Source organism: Electrophorus electricus, chromosome 15 (genome assembly GCF_013358815.1).
Source record: "Electrophorus electricus isolate fEleEle1 chromosome 15, fEleEle1.pri, whole genome shotgun sequence".
In the NCBI taxonomy this organism is placed as follows: Eukaryota; Metazoa; Chordata; class Actinopteri; order Gymnotiformes; family Gymnotidae; genus Electrophorus; species Electrophorus electricus.
In genome coordinates this window covers 15,395,773-15,411,432 of record NC_049549.1, presented here as the reverse complement: position 1 = coordinate 15,411,432, position 15,660 = coordinate 15,395,773, and the positions used below count along the sequence as shown (strand labels likewise).

Here is a 15,660-nt window from a genome sequence, read left to right as displayed (position 1 = left end):
TTTTCCTGGTGAAATAAAGCAATGATGGCCTTCAGGCTGCTCATGTCCACATCACTGCAGTCTGTGCAGCGCGGAGTTTTCGGCGGACCCCTGCTCTGCTCTGGGCGCGGCTCGCCTTTATTACTTGACTGACTTTGTAATACCTTCATGCTGAGTCTTCTTCATAGCTCGATTAGTCCAACAAACAGGCCACAGGAAACCTACTCCTGGACTACCAAAGTCTTATGAGAATCTATAGGCTAAATCCCTTAATCTGTTTGTGAAACTGATTGTAAAACCTGTTATAGATACATGATAAACATGACAAATGTAAGTTTCTTAATTTCTTAATGATTCTTAATTCGTCTTAAAAATTCTTAATTTTGAATACTCATAGCTACTGTAACTTAACAAGTGCCTACTAGTGGTGGTTAATGCCTGTGGCCTTGTGTGATGTCCGAGCTGTGGCTGACTACGATGCGTCTGTCTCGTTGTGGGAGTGGGTTTCTACAAACAGATCAAGCATAATCGTGACTTAAATTGCTGTGGAGCTCAGGAGTCCGTGTTTGGGTGGTGACGTTTATCTCCACATCTGTTATCCTCTTCTTGTTGCACTGCATAACTGTTTTGTTTGACTGTGGTGCCCCTGAGTGGTGGCTTTAGCAAATGACATGCCCGTTTCAGGTCTTCAAACCCTGGGAATCGTTGAGATGAGTTCACGCATGTACACACGCAAACCCACATCTCTGGAGTTTCTCAGTTTCACTGCTGAAAAAGCAAATGTATTTTGGCAAATGAAACGTGAAAATATGTTAGGAACAACATTTTTTTTTTCAAAGTACATACATACAAGATAAATGATACATCTATTACAATACATCATCATTCAGATTTTGGCATCCAAACAAAAAAATAAATAAATAAATAAATAAATATATATATATATATATATATTCAATTTAGTAGAATCCAGAGCACAACATTAATAAGGAACATAACAGTCAACATGTAACAAAGGTCTCCACCATTCAAATTGTAAAGTTCTCCAGTTCTACAGGGTTCTTCAAAAGCACATCTCTACAACCAAAGTAAAAAATAGAGTTTAAACTACAGATGTCTTTACTGCTCTCAAACTGGAGTTCTTTTTGCCCTTTGTATTTACACTACAGTAGCAGGCATGGGGGGGGGTTGTCAAAAAGCATCTTCACAGTAGACATTAAGAACATGATTTATCTTTCCTATACCTAACCAACAGTCGTTGAGTTTTGAGATCGCACAACCGTATGACACCAAGGATGACGTTCTAGAGACTTTGGTATACAAGCTCCTGTTGGAAGTAATCTTTAATGGGGCCATAATGTCCCTCCCCAAGAATCACAGGCTGAGATCAAGACATTTGACTAGCAGGGTTTGAGGCACAGTTACTACAAAGGGCACCTAGTCAAGGCCCAAACGCATGGGCCAACCGATACAGAAGATTCACATGAGGGAAGTGGAAGGGTGAAACCAGGCAATAGCTCAGGATTGGGGAAGACATTAAAGGGAATGGGTGAACCTCTCAGGTCCTTTTTGTCAGGAACGCTGAGGGCGACGTGCATCCTTTAGAGGAGTTATGGCTGTGATGTGGGATGCTCTACCGTATCCAGGAGCATCCGCTGATGTGCACGCTCAGAGCTGTAGCCGTCAATCCGCCCAGATGCGAACTCCGTCCCAGAGGTGTTCTCGCGGCCAAGCCCAGAACGCTGCACTGACAGGTGAGAAAAGAATCCGCCGCCACCCACTGTCAGTGTCAGGCATGCCATTGGCTCGTCACGCAACCCCGTCACCATCATCCGGAAGGAGCTCGCCTCTTTGGGGCCCCGGCAGGGAGGATTCTGGTAATCACGTCTCCACCCTCATCTTCCTGCGTGGGCTGATGGGCATGAGTGGAAGGAAAAGTTTCAAAGTGCAAAAAGTAGTGAGACAGGTTAGAGGACAGGGTACGAAGGCAACGTTAGCGTTTTCTTCAGCGGCCATCAGAAGATCTGGCAGGGAAAATAGGGCCAGTGAAGTCATCTAGACAAACAAAAGGACATATAAACACTATGACAAGGTCATATCATTGGCACAGTCCTTTTGGTCACAGATGGATGCTTTAATAACTCATCTCCGTGGCTTGGTTCTTCAGTGGCTGTCACCGTAGGCAGTCTCTGCCTTTTGAGGCCCTAGGGCTGTGGGGCAGGATTAGGACACTTCAGTTTGACTGGTCAGTGCCAGATCGAACAAAGGCAGACAGAGAGCAGAGACGGTCCTCCTGAGAGGTTGATGCGGAACACTTTTGTGTGGGTTTGGCGGGGAAAAAAACAGTCACTGGTAAACTGGTAAACACTGGCCATGCCCCCATGCAAGGCCCCAGTCGCCCCTGGAAGGCAGACACGGAGATGACCTGGCCGGTCACATGCTGGAGGAGCGTGCAGCCGGCAAACCCCCCCACCCCCCAAAAAATGGAAAACTTCAGTCACAGTGTGTGCAAATCCCACAAGCATGCAGACTATCCCAAGGTCTGACACAACGCTGTTGTGAGATGGGGCAAGGGGACAAGCGGAAGAGGACACATCAGAGCCCATAAGGCCAACAGCGGGTCCCAGGCAGTCTCATCGCTTTCGCCCAGGGGAGCCGCAGAAAGAAAGTGTACTCTCCCCCACCATCTCCCTCTTCCTGAGGAGACGTGGAGTGGGTCGACAGGGGAGGGGGAAGGTGTAGCAGGTGGAGGAGGGGCGAGTGAGCTCCAGCAGGTTCCCGCTCACCCTGCCTCGCATCATTTGTTCTCGATGAGCATCTGCACCTTCTGCACCAGCTCACGTGCCACCCTCAGAATGTGCTGGACATCGTGACGTTCGGCCATTTCTATCCACACGACACACACACACACACACACACAAAATCACCCGCATGTTAGTGAACTTGGAAATCTGAAGTTCTGCAGTTAAGTGTAAGGGGCTGACAGTCTGCTCTGGACTTAGGAATGTGCTCACCATTGAAGAACTTGATGATGTCTGTGAAGTCCATGTTGTTGTCACGGATGATCTCCCGGTAGACCTCCACCAGAGCCAGCGCGATGAAGAGGACGAAATGCGGGGAGGAGACACGGGGCGCCACCCAGATAACCTCCCACACTGCAAACACATCCTCATAGAGAAGCTCTAAAACACACACACACCATAAATATGCAAATGTCGGAGCGGGTGGAGGTTTACACAGCAAGTGAACTAATGGGAGGCCTTTAAGGGAAAGGCGAAACGTTGGCAGAGTGGTCGTACCCCTCTTGAAGTCCAGCAGGAACCAACGGTAGCAGAAGTAGAAGTGAGTGTAATCTCCGTTCTGGTGCATCAGCTCGAACAGCTCGGAGTCAAGGATCTACGGAAGCAGCCGGAAACAAAAGCCTGTTAGTCATCTCTACTGATGTCACTGTATTCATCTGGTGAGGACTTTGTGCTCAGCCAGATGGCCTCAGCCACCGGACGAACGTCACCTGTATCAGGGACCTCATGTTTGCAAACTGAGTGTCCATGGCTCCTCCGGTCGGGAAGTTCTGACTCATCCTCTTCATTAACTGAGTGAAACAGCTGTAGGCAAGGCATTCTGGGTATGGGGGGGAAGAGAGGGGACGATGAAGGGAGAGAGAAAGGGAGAACGCAACACATGCACACGTCAGCAACACCAACGCTAAATTAAGCCCGTTTTTAAATGATGATCAGTCCTTTAAGGCTACTTAGGGGTCAGTATATTTCAGGCCCATGCTGAGAACTAAAATGGGCTTGAACTCCCAGAGCACTGAGTGCTGTATTCTTAAGAACCACACATCCTCTCTTTCTCTGCCCTCGTTTTCAGAATTTACTGCACAGAGATTTATAAGCTTGACTGAACAGTTCTGGAACTGTTAACCAGTTTTATAATTCAGTAGAAATATTGGCCATATTAAGCTTGAGCTCACAGTTCTACAAGGTTTAATATCACAATTCAGAACGAAGAAATGCACTTAGGGAGCCTGGAAAGTAAGACGAGGATTTTGTCTTCCATCAAATTGAAAACCAGCAAAGACCTGCTTCTCACCATCATCCAGGATGACCATCAGAGGAGCGAGGAGATCACACATGCCCTGCACATAGCCCACCTCTAGGTGCTCCCACACATAACTGAAGCCCAGGAGAGGAGAGAGGAAAACCAGTGAGACCAGGAATCAAGGGCTGGACACTGCAGCCACACCCTTCAGAAATCTGTGCAGAAAGACCAGGCACTGCTCCAGGTTGGGCTGACCTGCACATGATGTTGCGAAGCTTCTCCAGGTTGCTGGTGGTGAAATAGTAGTAGTTGCGGTCGCAGCGTGCAACGTCCTTGTCTATTCTATGCAGGTTCAGTGCCACTGTGTCCAAGAGCTCCATCTGCTCAGAAACAGGTTTAATCTGTCATCAGAAGCATGAGATCTCATCAATGTTTGCCTTAGGACAAAAACGTTTTAGCACCGTAATCACTGACACAGAGGTTTTCAAATCTTCTCACTGCTAGGGAGCAGGACAGTGATTCAGTGAGCCAGTCGTTACTTCATTAATATTACTTATGGATTACTAATAACTAATGTCATAAATAATGTTAGTGATGAGAGCCTTGATATAAAACATCACCCAGCATTTGAATAAATACATCAAAAGGTCTATTCCTCAGGCCCTGAATCTCGTTTCATTTCTCTTGCATGTCTTTTCTGTCATCAGTAAGAGCAGACCGAGGTAAAAGAAACGTTTAGTGGAAGTCAGTACCGTATATGAGGAGAAGGATGCTGGACTGTCCTCATTGTCAGTCACCAGTTTGTCCAGCTGACTGCACAGCTGCTCCTCAGTCAGCGAGTCCCGCCCACTTCGCTCTTCCAACACGCCTCTGGGCGTGGCCTCATCTCCTGGATCCTCTTCCATGCTCTGCCCATCATCAATGCTAGACAGGATCTGGGAGTGTCCGGACGCTACCGAGTAGTTCCTGGAGGAGGGGAGACCCGAGTCCGGGGAGTCGAACTCCACCACCGGCCTCTCGTCAGGGGCCGGTGCGGCCGGGTTAACCATGGTGGTCAGGGTAGGGGTGTTGTCCCTTTCACAGGGCGTGTCCTGGCCTGCCCCGTCAGGCTCATCCACCGACATGAACACCTACGAGCAGAGTGGAAGCAGCATGCAGGGTAACGAGGACCAGGCAGCGTGAAAGAACAGCACCAAATCTGGATAACCAGCAACTTTGGTTCCTGCAGCAAAAGCCAATTTGTCAATTTGTGGGATGTACAGGAAGTGGAACCAGTGATTGGGCATGACTACACTAAAGTATCCAGTTTGAACTGTAGTGTAACGCTGTCCCGAGCTTTGGACAGAACAGGTGAACGTCACGCTTTAAGAGAACGGGCAACAAGTCCCTCGCGTCACACTGAGATATGGGCGGGGCCTACCTCGTTGCTGAGGGTGGAGTCTCGGTGGACAAGTCTCATGACATGGCTGTCAATGCTGCTCCCCGACGACAGCTTGGCAAAGATGGCCGACTGCATCTCCTTCTCACGCTGCTTCACGATGACTTCGCAGGCCTTCCACTCCCGCATGACTTGCTTGTATCGCGCGGCGATCTTCTCGTCGATCTGCGGACAGCGCAGCAGTCAGGCCGGCAGCTCAGAGAGACACTCCGCTGGTCACCTCCGGCTAATCGGGGTTTTGGCTTTACCTGCGTCATGTTTTTTTTCCCCATGCCGAACTTATAATGGCCCAGTAAAAAAGGCCACACCTCCTTCCTGATCTCATGCTCCACCCCACCGTAGTAAACCAATCGCAGCAGCTCCAGCTCTTTGTAGTTCTAAAGAAAACAGCATATGACACGAAGATGTGATGATTGCGGACTTATTGCTCCAGTCAAAGCCTCTGCTGCCCTCTAGTGGACGTTACTTTGACCACGCCATACTAACCTTGCAGTCTTTTTGGTATTTGCTCCAGACATCTTTGCTGAGGCCTCCAGAGGCTTCACAAGGTTTGTCTGGGGGGACGATATTATGGTTGACCAGGGCTGACAGATGTGTTCTCACAGTGGACAGATGGCGACAGTAGGCCAGCCCTAAAGAGGAGGACATTGTTTTTGATGTGGCCAACGTCTCAACGGACACAGAAGCCTGCGTCTATAACTCAGGTTGCGCTTACAGCCGTAGAACGCTCTGGAGACGATCTGCTTCTTCATGTTGTGGCACAGCAGCTTGAGCGGAATTCTGGGCACAGACAGGAAATTACATCATTGTGTGGCCCGTCGGGAGCCACAGAGAATGGAGAATATCGGAGCGAGCAGTGCTTTAGGCTGATTTGGGAAGTGCACCCTCACCGGTCGTGCATGCAGGTGCATCCTGGAGGAAGCTCCACAGACGCGCTACTGCCCCTGGTGGAGCAGGACGGGCATGACGACACGTGACTGGTGGACTCGGCCTGCTGCCATGACAACGGGCTGCCTCCGAAGCCCTGCGTATCCATCATGTCCCCATGGTCTAGCAGGAGAGAGAGAAGGAGAGAAAATGAAGAGGGTGAAGCAGCAGCAGGAGACCTGTCAAATGACCTTCGTTTGAAGACTCCTCCACATTTCCACTGTGATCAATTGTCAGCAGCATTATTTGCATTATTTTCATCTTTTGCTGAGTTTGTTCAGAAGAATGTTTGTTGTCATTTTTTTTTTAAGGGGGCAGCAGGATTGTGCTTGAAGAATACAAGTTCACATGTCCACGTTAGGAAAAAATCAGTTTGATATTGCCGATACCGACATTGTTACGTAGGACAGGCCTCTTAGCTCAACCATGAGATTATTTAAGGTAGAGATTCCTGCCTCTACCGCACAGGTATTCATTCATGTCCCTGTTTGGACAATTGGTCTGATTGGGTTTCAGATCTTGGCAGCCCCGAGATCCTTAGACACAGACACAGGGAGGTAAAAGGAGCCCTTAGGTAGCATGCATCTGTGAAGGAACAGAAACCAAAAGAAGAAGGCATATGAACAATGTGAGGGGGAGGGTCATGCCAGAAGACCTGCCAATCACAGCGCGCCATTGTACCGCCCCAGCCAGGCATTCAGATAGCTAGGAGAGAGGAGACCCACAGCCACGCCTCCCACCATGCTGGATGCATCAAACCAAACGACAGGACAAAAGAGGAGGACAACAACAAACCAAAAACAAAGGGAGGAAAAAAAAACCCAAAAACTTTCATGTCGCCAAATGTAAATGTACTTGAGCCAGTGGAACCAAAAGAGTTGGACAGTGCACAGTGACTAAATGCTCTTCACCTTAATTCTTCAGGCCCGAGCTGGTGACCTGCTATAGATACCGGACTCCATTTTGGCCATGACCAACAAAAGAAAAGAAAAGAAAGAAAACAAATGGAGGGAGAGCGAGTTGGAATTTTGCCGCCGGCGGGTCTCTTGTGGACTACGGGGGCTTTAAAAGTGGCAAGGCTACGGTCAAACAGGCGATGCGTTCACGGAACGATTCACGTGTCTACCACGCCAGAACCCCACAGGACCTGACTGTCATAATGAAAGGTGACCGCAGTTAGTGAAGAATTACAGTGAACAGCATTGCAGAAAACCAGCTGAACACAGGAGGAAGAGAAAAACAATGTTAACTCAATGAAATCAAACTGAAAAGGAAAGAGAGAGAGAGAGAGAAAGAAGAGACAGGGCACTGAAGGGGTAGACACAGTGTTCACAAAGAAGCAGAGGAGCACATTTGGTAACAAAAGAAAAAGGCAAATAAGGGAAGATACTGGTAGGTGCAAATTTCCCATGCAAAAGTCATCAAGCATGTCGAAATCAAATCAAGGTCAAACCCAAAGATTAATTGAGCATTTACATTTTTTTCCTTTCTTTTTAAAAAAGAAGTCAACCAAAAGAAACCGAGCAAATAACTGGAAGCATGGCTGCCAGCCCAACAGTGCAGAGAGGAGGAGGAGAGAGACTGACTAGTCCTGCTGGCCTAACCTCCCAGGCCTGCTCTCCACACTAAATCCGCATCCAATCTAAAAGTCCGGCGACAGAGAGGAGGGAGGGATGCTAGTAACACGTCACCATGGCAGTGCGATGACTGCTCTACTGCCACTAAACAGGCGAGTGCAGGTTACCCCAGGCAACTGAAGACAAGAGGAAGAGTGACCATGCTTGGCACACACACACACACACACACACACACACACACACACCGACTTCCCAGCAACCCAAATTTATAAAAGTAAAGGATGTTGATCCTGTTGTTTCTTTTCCACTTGACAAAACGGGACATGTGTGTAACATTGGAACTGTGAAACGCGGGAAAGTTTGAGCCATGGAACGGTGACGGCTAACGCAAGCAGAAAGCAGCATAATTAGTGAGCACCGTCTCCCTCTCTCCTCCGTTGTAGTGTCAGAGCAACATGCACGCCGGGCCTCATCACTTGACCTAGCCTTTGTTCCCGGCATGCATGTTACCATGGTAACACATGCCCGGGTTTGGCTGGTGACGTGCCTGCTCCGGTCTAAAGAGTGATACTGTGGTGCGGCGCAGCCGGGGAGACCGGCACATCTCCCGCTGGCCTCAGTGACCTGCTGCACTGTTGGGCTCGGGGTGGGGGAGGGGTAGCGTGGACAGGGATACCAGGCGAAGCGTCCGGAAGCGAGGGAAAAAGGCATGGCACAAAGGGGGGGGGGGGGGGGATGGAATGGGAGCGCTCGTGATAAAAACCTTTCATGACATTAGGGTCTGTGAGGTTCCGCGAGCAGATCATTGAGATCATTGCGTGAAGTCTATCTTCTTCCTCCTCATCGTCGTCCAGGGAGGGTGCGCGACTGCCCGTGGTGTGGTGGTAGTTTATAGTGACTGCTCGGGCAATAAGAAAACACAGTTTAGCACCCGCCTCGACAGCACACTGAAACCACAGTGAACACACACGCACATACACGCACGCACATAAATACACCCGATTAATTAAGACCCGAGGGGTCCGATTGAATAACGGCAGCCCCCACAACAGCTGTCATGGTCCAGGGGATAAAAAAAAGAATATGAAAACCAAGGGATCCTGAGTCCGGGGCTGAAGCAGTCATGCTCAGTCATCCGGACGGGTGAGAGCAGCAGCTTCCAGCCAGAGAGATGGACGGATGGACGTGACGTTCGGATGAACGGAAGAATGTGCCAGAGCAGGAGGAGGGGCATTTTGGAGCCAACTCACTGGAATCGGGGCAGTGTCCTGGGTAAACGATGCGGAACACGTAGTCGGCAGCGACAGGCTCCTCCCCTTCACCGTCCTGCTCCGTCAGGCGTGCCGTGCTGCTCCTTTTACGCAGCTTGGGGAAGACCTTACCCTGCCCAACACACACACACATACACACAGATACACATTAGAAGGTGGTGCTGCTCCTGTGATCTCTAAAAATTTGCAGTTGATTTAAGACATTACACAGAAAATAACATGTGGCATCTGAAAGCACAAACTAACTAGAACAGAACAGAACAGAAGGGTCTAGGGTGAGCATGGCCAAAGCAAGGAAACCTTCAGCCAGACAATGAGTTCACTGGAAAGAGACGCCCTAATTAGCATCAGTTAATCAAATGGAGGTTGATTTGTTATTTTCTCTTTAAGAAAGATGAACTTCTAAAACCAAACATACACAGCAGTGCATAAAGGAGCTATGACAATGATATCTACAGTCATTTTTGTTTATTCTTTTGTTTGTATGAACATTTAGAAAAGATGGAGCTTAAACTTGTGCTTGATAGAAAGATGAAGTGGTGTGCTTGGTCCTAAGGAGCTGGTCGCATGGCAAAAGGCCAATGCCCAGGCCAGTAGGAATGCGTAGGCGCTTATGTGGTTCATAGCAGGTATGGTTTGAGCCCGTGGTTGCTAACAAACTGCTGTATGAACTTTACCCATTGCACCAATGTGCACTGCTGACTAAATGGTGAACTTGAACATAAACCAGAGACTTTGCTAGCAAAATCTACAGCAGAAACTATGTCAGAACACCGCATCCAGTGAGGTTGCTGACCCCTGTTCTAGGGCATGCCCAAGGTTGCTGACCCCTCCCTGACCCCATACCATGCGCTTATTCTGCTACACCCCAATTACTCAGGGAGAATTGAAACGACTCAGGACGTGACACTAACCTTGCCTTTCTGAGACCAGAGAGGGGGCTCCAGCTGACCCCTGGGCTGTAGTCCTGTCTCCAGGCAGGACAGGAAGGCCAGGAGGTGGCCCCCAGGAGGGAAGTGCAGGGGGGGCCTCTGGATCCCATCCTGACTCACCAGCACCAGAGTCCCACCACAGTCCGCTGAGACGCAGCCATGTCACAAGGAGCATCATGAAGATGGAATACAAGACAGCATGGAATTAGTGATTTGCATTCCGGATATGGTTGTTTTTGTGAACAGACAGCAGGCCTTCTCAAGACGTCACCAACTGCAGTGCTGGATTATGCCCTTCCATTATCTATAAATATCCTGCCTTGGGCTTCTTTGCTTTTTTTTTGGAAAGTTAAAGGAAAAAAATTCAGAAAAATTCAGAAAAAAAAATTCAGAAAAGCCTCCTGCTTGGAGGCATATAAAAGCCGATGCAAAAGGATGTGAGAAGAGAAAGACTCACGCCGCTGGTGACAGTGGATGCAAACGATCTGTCTTAAAGGCACAGTCAATGCGTAGTCCCAATAAATACTGCAGACAGGGAGATAGCAGGAGACCAAGCAGTGTGACAAAACTGATTTATGTGACTGCACCATACGCACCACTGCAATGTGTGTGTGTGTGTGTGTCTGTGTATGTATTGCGCTACCTTTTCTCCAGGTCGCAGTCCCCCAGAGTACCATTGATTAACTGGTTAGGTGTCCATTTAAGCGTGAGTGTCTCTGCGGTTTGATGCAAGGACAGGTAACCCCGCAGTACTTCCAGGTCCTTCTTCTGCACGCATATGGACACAACACAAAACACACACACACACACACACGCACACACGCACACGCACACGCACACACACACACACACTTTAACCAGTTACTTCTTGTCAAGCTGCACTTCAAGTCCACTGTCGTACCTGGAGAGCCAGATAAAAGCTAAGCAAAATTTTTACAAGATAACGTGAAGAAAATAAAACAAATTAGAGAAATGCGAAAAAGACAAAGAAATCATGAACCAGTGACTGAATGAAAGGAATGATGTGGACAGATACAGTAATGAGGGTGATATATGGTAATCAACCGCTACAGCAACTATCATATTTCACACCCAAATTGAATTAGAGTTAAATCTTTCCCTTATCCACAGACCTGGGTCATTTACACTATTGATTCATATAAGACCTGCCAGATCCAGAATGCCTTGTGCCAAGCTCAGTCTGTCAGTGATGCTTACCCTACTGTTACGGAATGACCCCACTGTTATGAAATGATCCTATTTTACCAGCTGAAATAAGCCATTAAATGAAGAAGTAAAGTTTAAAGGAAAAGTTGCTGAAGTAAAGAAGGTATCAGCCCTCTAATCAGCCTAAACTTTGCTTTTAAAAAAGGTGTTAACAAACAATCAATTAGCATTATTATTTTGCATATTTTTAACTTAAAGACTTACAGTTATTATCATTGCAGTTAAGTCATTTTATGTGATTTTTAAATATATATTGGTCACAACAAGAGCAAAATATAACAACGCTCCACGTACTTCTTCCCCTGTTCCATTTAAGAAGCCAGAAGGTGTTGCCCAGATCGTGGTTTTAAATAGGCTGGGAAGCCTATTTACATGTGTACATCATTGGAGCCTGTGTAACCTCACAGTGCATGTTTTTCATTAGCTCCACAGCAGGAAAGATAACGAAGAGCAGAGTTTACCTGAGGACAGGCACAGGAGAAAAGGGAAACCCTCCACCATGGAGAATCTACAGCTGGCACCTGTGTGCACTGCGTGGGCCTGCTAGTTGCCCAGAGAGCTCAGGGCGGCCGAGACTTATTGATCTGCGATGTGATGAATGCGTTTTACTACATACCACCCACACAGAATGAAAGGAGGAAAGGGACTTGTTGCCTCCTGAGTCTTATTAATGTCAAAATGTTCAAATATTTTTCATATTGTTCTGTAAAATATAGTCAAGCACAGAATGTCACTGCACTGGGTTTTTTAAACCAATGAGTAAATGCTATAGTAAAGTAAGAAATAAAAATAAAAATTAAATAAATAAATACATTTCTGTCTTCTGAATCCATATCCAGAGCTGACATCTGATGACGTAAGATCCAAGCATCAAAAAAATCTTTTTTAAATTATTCTGCCATAAGAAGGCTGAAATGAAAGCTGGACTGTTAATTGTTGGGACACATCCTGACATGAAACTACAAGTTGCTTCATCAAGACATCAGTATGGATATAGAAGCTTCATTACATTCACAGTGCAAGCCTCCCAAAGCCTTCAAGCCAAGCGACAGGTATTGATTGTGTGATCCTCTGGCTTGAATGAAATAAATGGTGTGTGTGTGTGTGTGTGTGTGTGTGTGTGTGTGTGCGCGCACGCGCACACGAATCCTCACCGGCTGAACGAGCACATTGTTCTTTCCATAAAGCAGATGCACGCGCGAGTTCTGATGAAGAGACTCCACATATTCTCTCGCTGACACTGCAAACTTATCCTCAGACATGCTCCCGCTGGACTGTCTCTTCCGGATCTGGGACGAAGCAGAGGCCATGTGAATTCACACAGCCTACACCATGAACGGTTCTCTCTGACCTTGCCCCCTCTCTGACCCCTGCCAGCTGCTCCTGCTCTCACCCCCAGAGCGGGCCTGCGGCTGAGCGAGGCCTCCTGGCCCCGATGGGCTCCGTGGATGCGGTGCCTCTGGACAAGCTCATTGGCAGAAGGGTCTGTCCAGAAATGGTCCGACGTCTTCAGCTTGGTGTACTCCAGTGCACAAGGCCCGACTGTGGTGGCGCACAGACAACAGACCACTCAAACACACAAAATAAAAAAAATCTAAGAGAGTCTATGAAATAACTGGCTAGAGAGAGACTGAAAGGACTAAAACGCCAAACAAAATACATCCCAAACCGCCTTTATAGCATTTATTCTATATTCTGTGGGTTTATTCTATGGATGATGGTGACCACGGAGTACTGAGAACTTAGAAAAACTTACCCAGCAGAGCTGCTAGGATCGGCCCGAACACCGAGTCGTGCATCAGAGCCTCCTTCTCATAATACTTACTGGAGAGACACAGATAAACACAAGCAAGTGTCCTTTACACTACTTTATCTGAGGGATGGAAACCTGAGCTCCTTCAAGCCAAGGCAAAGGCCAGGCGGTGGTGTGATAAGGTGACACAGAGCATAGCGCAGCCTTCTCACCTCGAGTTGTCTACGATACACTGTACAATTTTGTCCAAGACCTTCTCAAAAAGGGCAGTGCGCACCCAGATGTGCTTGACAGCTTGTGTGGAGAGGGTCTGGGGGACTCGGCCTGCCGTGGACCCCTGTCTGCGGAGGGGCTCCTGCCCCACACTCTGGGTCCTCCTGAGGACAAACCATTTCCACAGATACTTACCAGTCAGCACGTTCCACTTAATAATACATTTAAAAGCTGTAATAATACGCTATCTAAGGAACTTGACACATGGGACCATTATCACGTTTTAGTGTCCTTTGGCTTGCTGTCTGGATGATAAATACAGAATATATATTGAGGTGTTTTGACAAAGGAGGAAATATACTTAATGCTGAAGTGTTGTGATATAATCTTCTGTACGTTTGCATGTACATAAATTTATGGAACCAAAATGAGAGGAGACAGAGGCATATTATATTCCGTAACAATAGACCTGATGGTAGATTATCTGTCTGCTGGCGTAATCTTTTGTACTTTTCCACACGGCACATCCACAGGGGAGCAACAGCCTTCAAAGGGTTCCGTTCGACTGGTGAGCGTCAGGCAAACTGTAGTCACGACACTCATTCACAGCCACTTATGCTTTTCACTCGGTGGTGCCAACACGCATACACGCATAACGGGTCATCTCGTAAGACTCACTTCAGACAGCAGCTTTCTAGTGACTAGTACTGCAGGTTGAAAAGATGGATATCATGCTTTAAAATGATTTACAGCACTGCAGTGTCACAGATCCTACACTTAACTGGTCAATTTAGGCAAAACGACTGCAATTACGGGAGATTTTTTTCCCCGAACTGATGCTTCAGAGAGGACATCACAGCGCCACCATTCAGCTGGAGGGCTTCTGTTCTGTATGACTGCCTTGCTGATGCCATGACCCACTATGAGGCCCCGCTATAACAGCGGGGCCAGGCAGAGGAGGCTGACGAAGCGGGGGCCATTTCAGGTCTCCAGCTCCAGCCAGGCCCCAGCCGGGCCCCTAAACAAATGAGCCCGCCTCACACGGCTGCCTCGGCCTCCGGCCCGCTAACCGCCATTAGCATCGATCCCACTGTGGCCTGCCAGAGAAGCCGGGCACAGCGCTCCGATCGTTTGGACCATTAAAAGCAAACAAACAAATAAATCCCAGCGCCTGAGATGGATGCTGAAGGTTGGTACAGTAGTGGGATTTACTGTGCGATTACGCAGTGATGGTGAGAAGGCTAGCAGCACCATTTCAGAAAACTGTTGTTACAAAGAATGTGAAGACCTCTGAGAGTAATAGGCAATCAGAATAAATCAACAGGAAGTGGAAAAAAGCCATACTAGCACTCTAGTGTATTTATATTACATTTATAAATCTCAAATATGGCACTTAGGATTTAGAAATGTGATACAATTACACTGAATCCTCTTTTTCTCTCAGAATATGGTGTGGATCTGCAAGAATTGTCCATGTCCCTTACCATCCCATCTGAGTGACAGAAGAAAGGCTGAGTGGGGGGGGACCACCTTTGCTCTACTGCCTGCAAGCCAAAGTCTTCCTCTCGCATCTCTATGTAACATACAGCTAACGCAATTTGCACCCAAAATGGATCCGCCAAATTAGATCTGGCCTGCACTGCGAGATGGGGCCTGTGCTGAGTGACTTGGGCAGCCTAATCACATTTCAGACCTCCGAGAGCCACCGTAGGAGGATCACGACAAGCAAATCAAGAAAAGAATGGAGCTGGAGTGCACCACGAGTACAATAACGCTCTTGTAATCAAGACGAGTCCCTTTATGGGGCCCCCGGTATTCTGCCTAATGACCTTTCATTCTGAAATCAATTTGAGCCCTTAATCACTATCGCTGAGGCCTTCTATAACCGCAGTAGCAGCTGGTTGCTTCGGCAATGATGACGCCGCTGCGTAGCTATGGCAACGGGAGTGTGGGGGCAGGGACTAAACACACGTGGAACTCGTGGCCAGAGTCACTCTGCTTTAAGAGGTGGTGCATGGACCCCCGGAGCCTGCACGCACTCCTCTCTCATGTCGGCAGGTTCTCCACGTGAGACCAGGGCCTGCATGGCTCTGGTAATGGGGAAGTAACGGGCGGAAACAGCAGCACATCCCAGTCTGCAGACGGCGGCGGGCAGTTCCGAGACCCGCGGGGCAGACCCCGCTGACCACTTCCCCGCGCGCCACCCAACGTTATCCACTCCCCCCCTCGCTTCCCACAATTTCCCGCACCCTTCGTCAGCCATGGACGTTCATTAATATCACTCCTGATGAGCAGGGCTCAG

General features: G+C 48.2%; 1 protein-coding gene across 5 annotated transcripts in view; it reads right to left on the bottom strand.

Annotated features, from left to right (window-relative positions):
- Positions 1–791: 791 nt before the first annotated feature.
- Positions 792–15,660, bottom strand: part of sgsm2 (small G protein signaling modulator 2) — a 32,012-nt gene continuing 17,143 nt past the window's right edge. For 3 of the 5 annotated variants that reach the window (XM_026997653.2, XM_026997658.2, XM_026997655.2), the window contains 21 exons: positions 13,358–13,522; positions 13,149–13,216; positions 12,786–12,934; positions 12,547–12,681; positions 10,809–10,933; positions 10,623–10,690; positions 10,148–10,311; positions 9,213–9,345; positions 8,726–8,860; positions 6,349–6,508; positions 6,174–6,238; positions 5,945–6,090; positions 5,707–5,835; positions 5,441–5,623; positions 4,773–5,150; positions 4,276–4,421; positions 4,072–4,154; positions 3,491–3,600; positions 3,279–3,375; positions 2,994–3,161; positions 792–2,865 (listed from right to left, as the gene is read on the bottom strand). In XM_026997653.2, the coding sequence (XP_026853454.2) occupies positions 2,777–2,865; positions 2,994–3,161; positions 3,279–3,375; positions 3,491–3,600; positions 4,072–4,154; positions 4,276–4,421; positions 4,773–5,150; positions 5,441–5,623; positions 5,707–5,835; positions 5,945–6,090; positions 6,174–6,238; positions 6,349–6,508; positions 8,726–8,860; positions 9,213–9,345; positions 10,148–10,311; positions 10,623–10,690; positions 10,809–10,933; positions 12,547–12,681; positions 12,786–12,934; positions 13,149–13,216; positions 13,358–13,522 (2,896 nt within the window). In that variant the 3' untranslated portion in view covers positions 792–2,776. The remainder of the gene's footprint in view (positions 2,866–2,993; positions 3,162–3,278; positions 3,376–3,490; positions 3,601–4,071; positions 4,155–4,275; positions 4,422–4,772; positions 5,151–5,440; positions 5,624–5,706; positions 5,836–5,944; positions 6,091–6,173; positions 6,239–6,348; positions 6,509–8,725; positions 8,861–9,212; positions 9,346–10,147; positions 10,312–10,622; positions 10,691–10,808; positions 10,934–12,546; positions 12,682–12,785; positions 12,935–13,148; positions 13,217–13,357; positions 13,523–15,660) is intronic. The other 2 variants (XM_026997654.2, XM_026997656.2) reach the window with 2 other exon arrangements.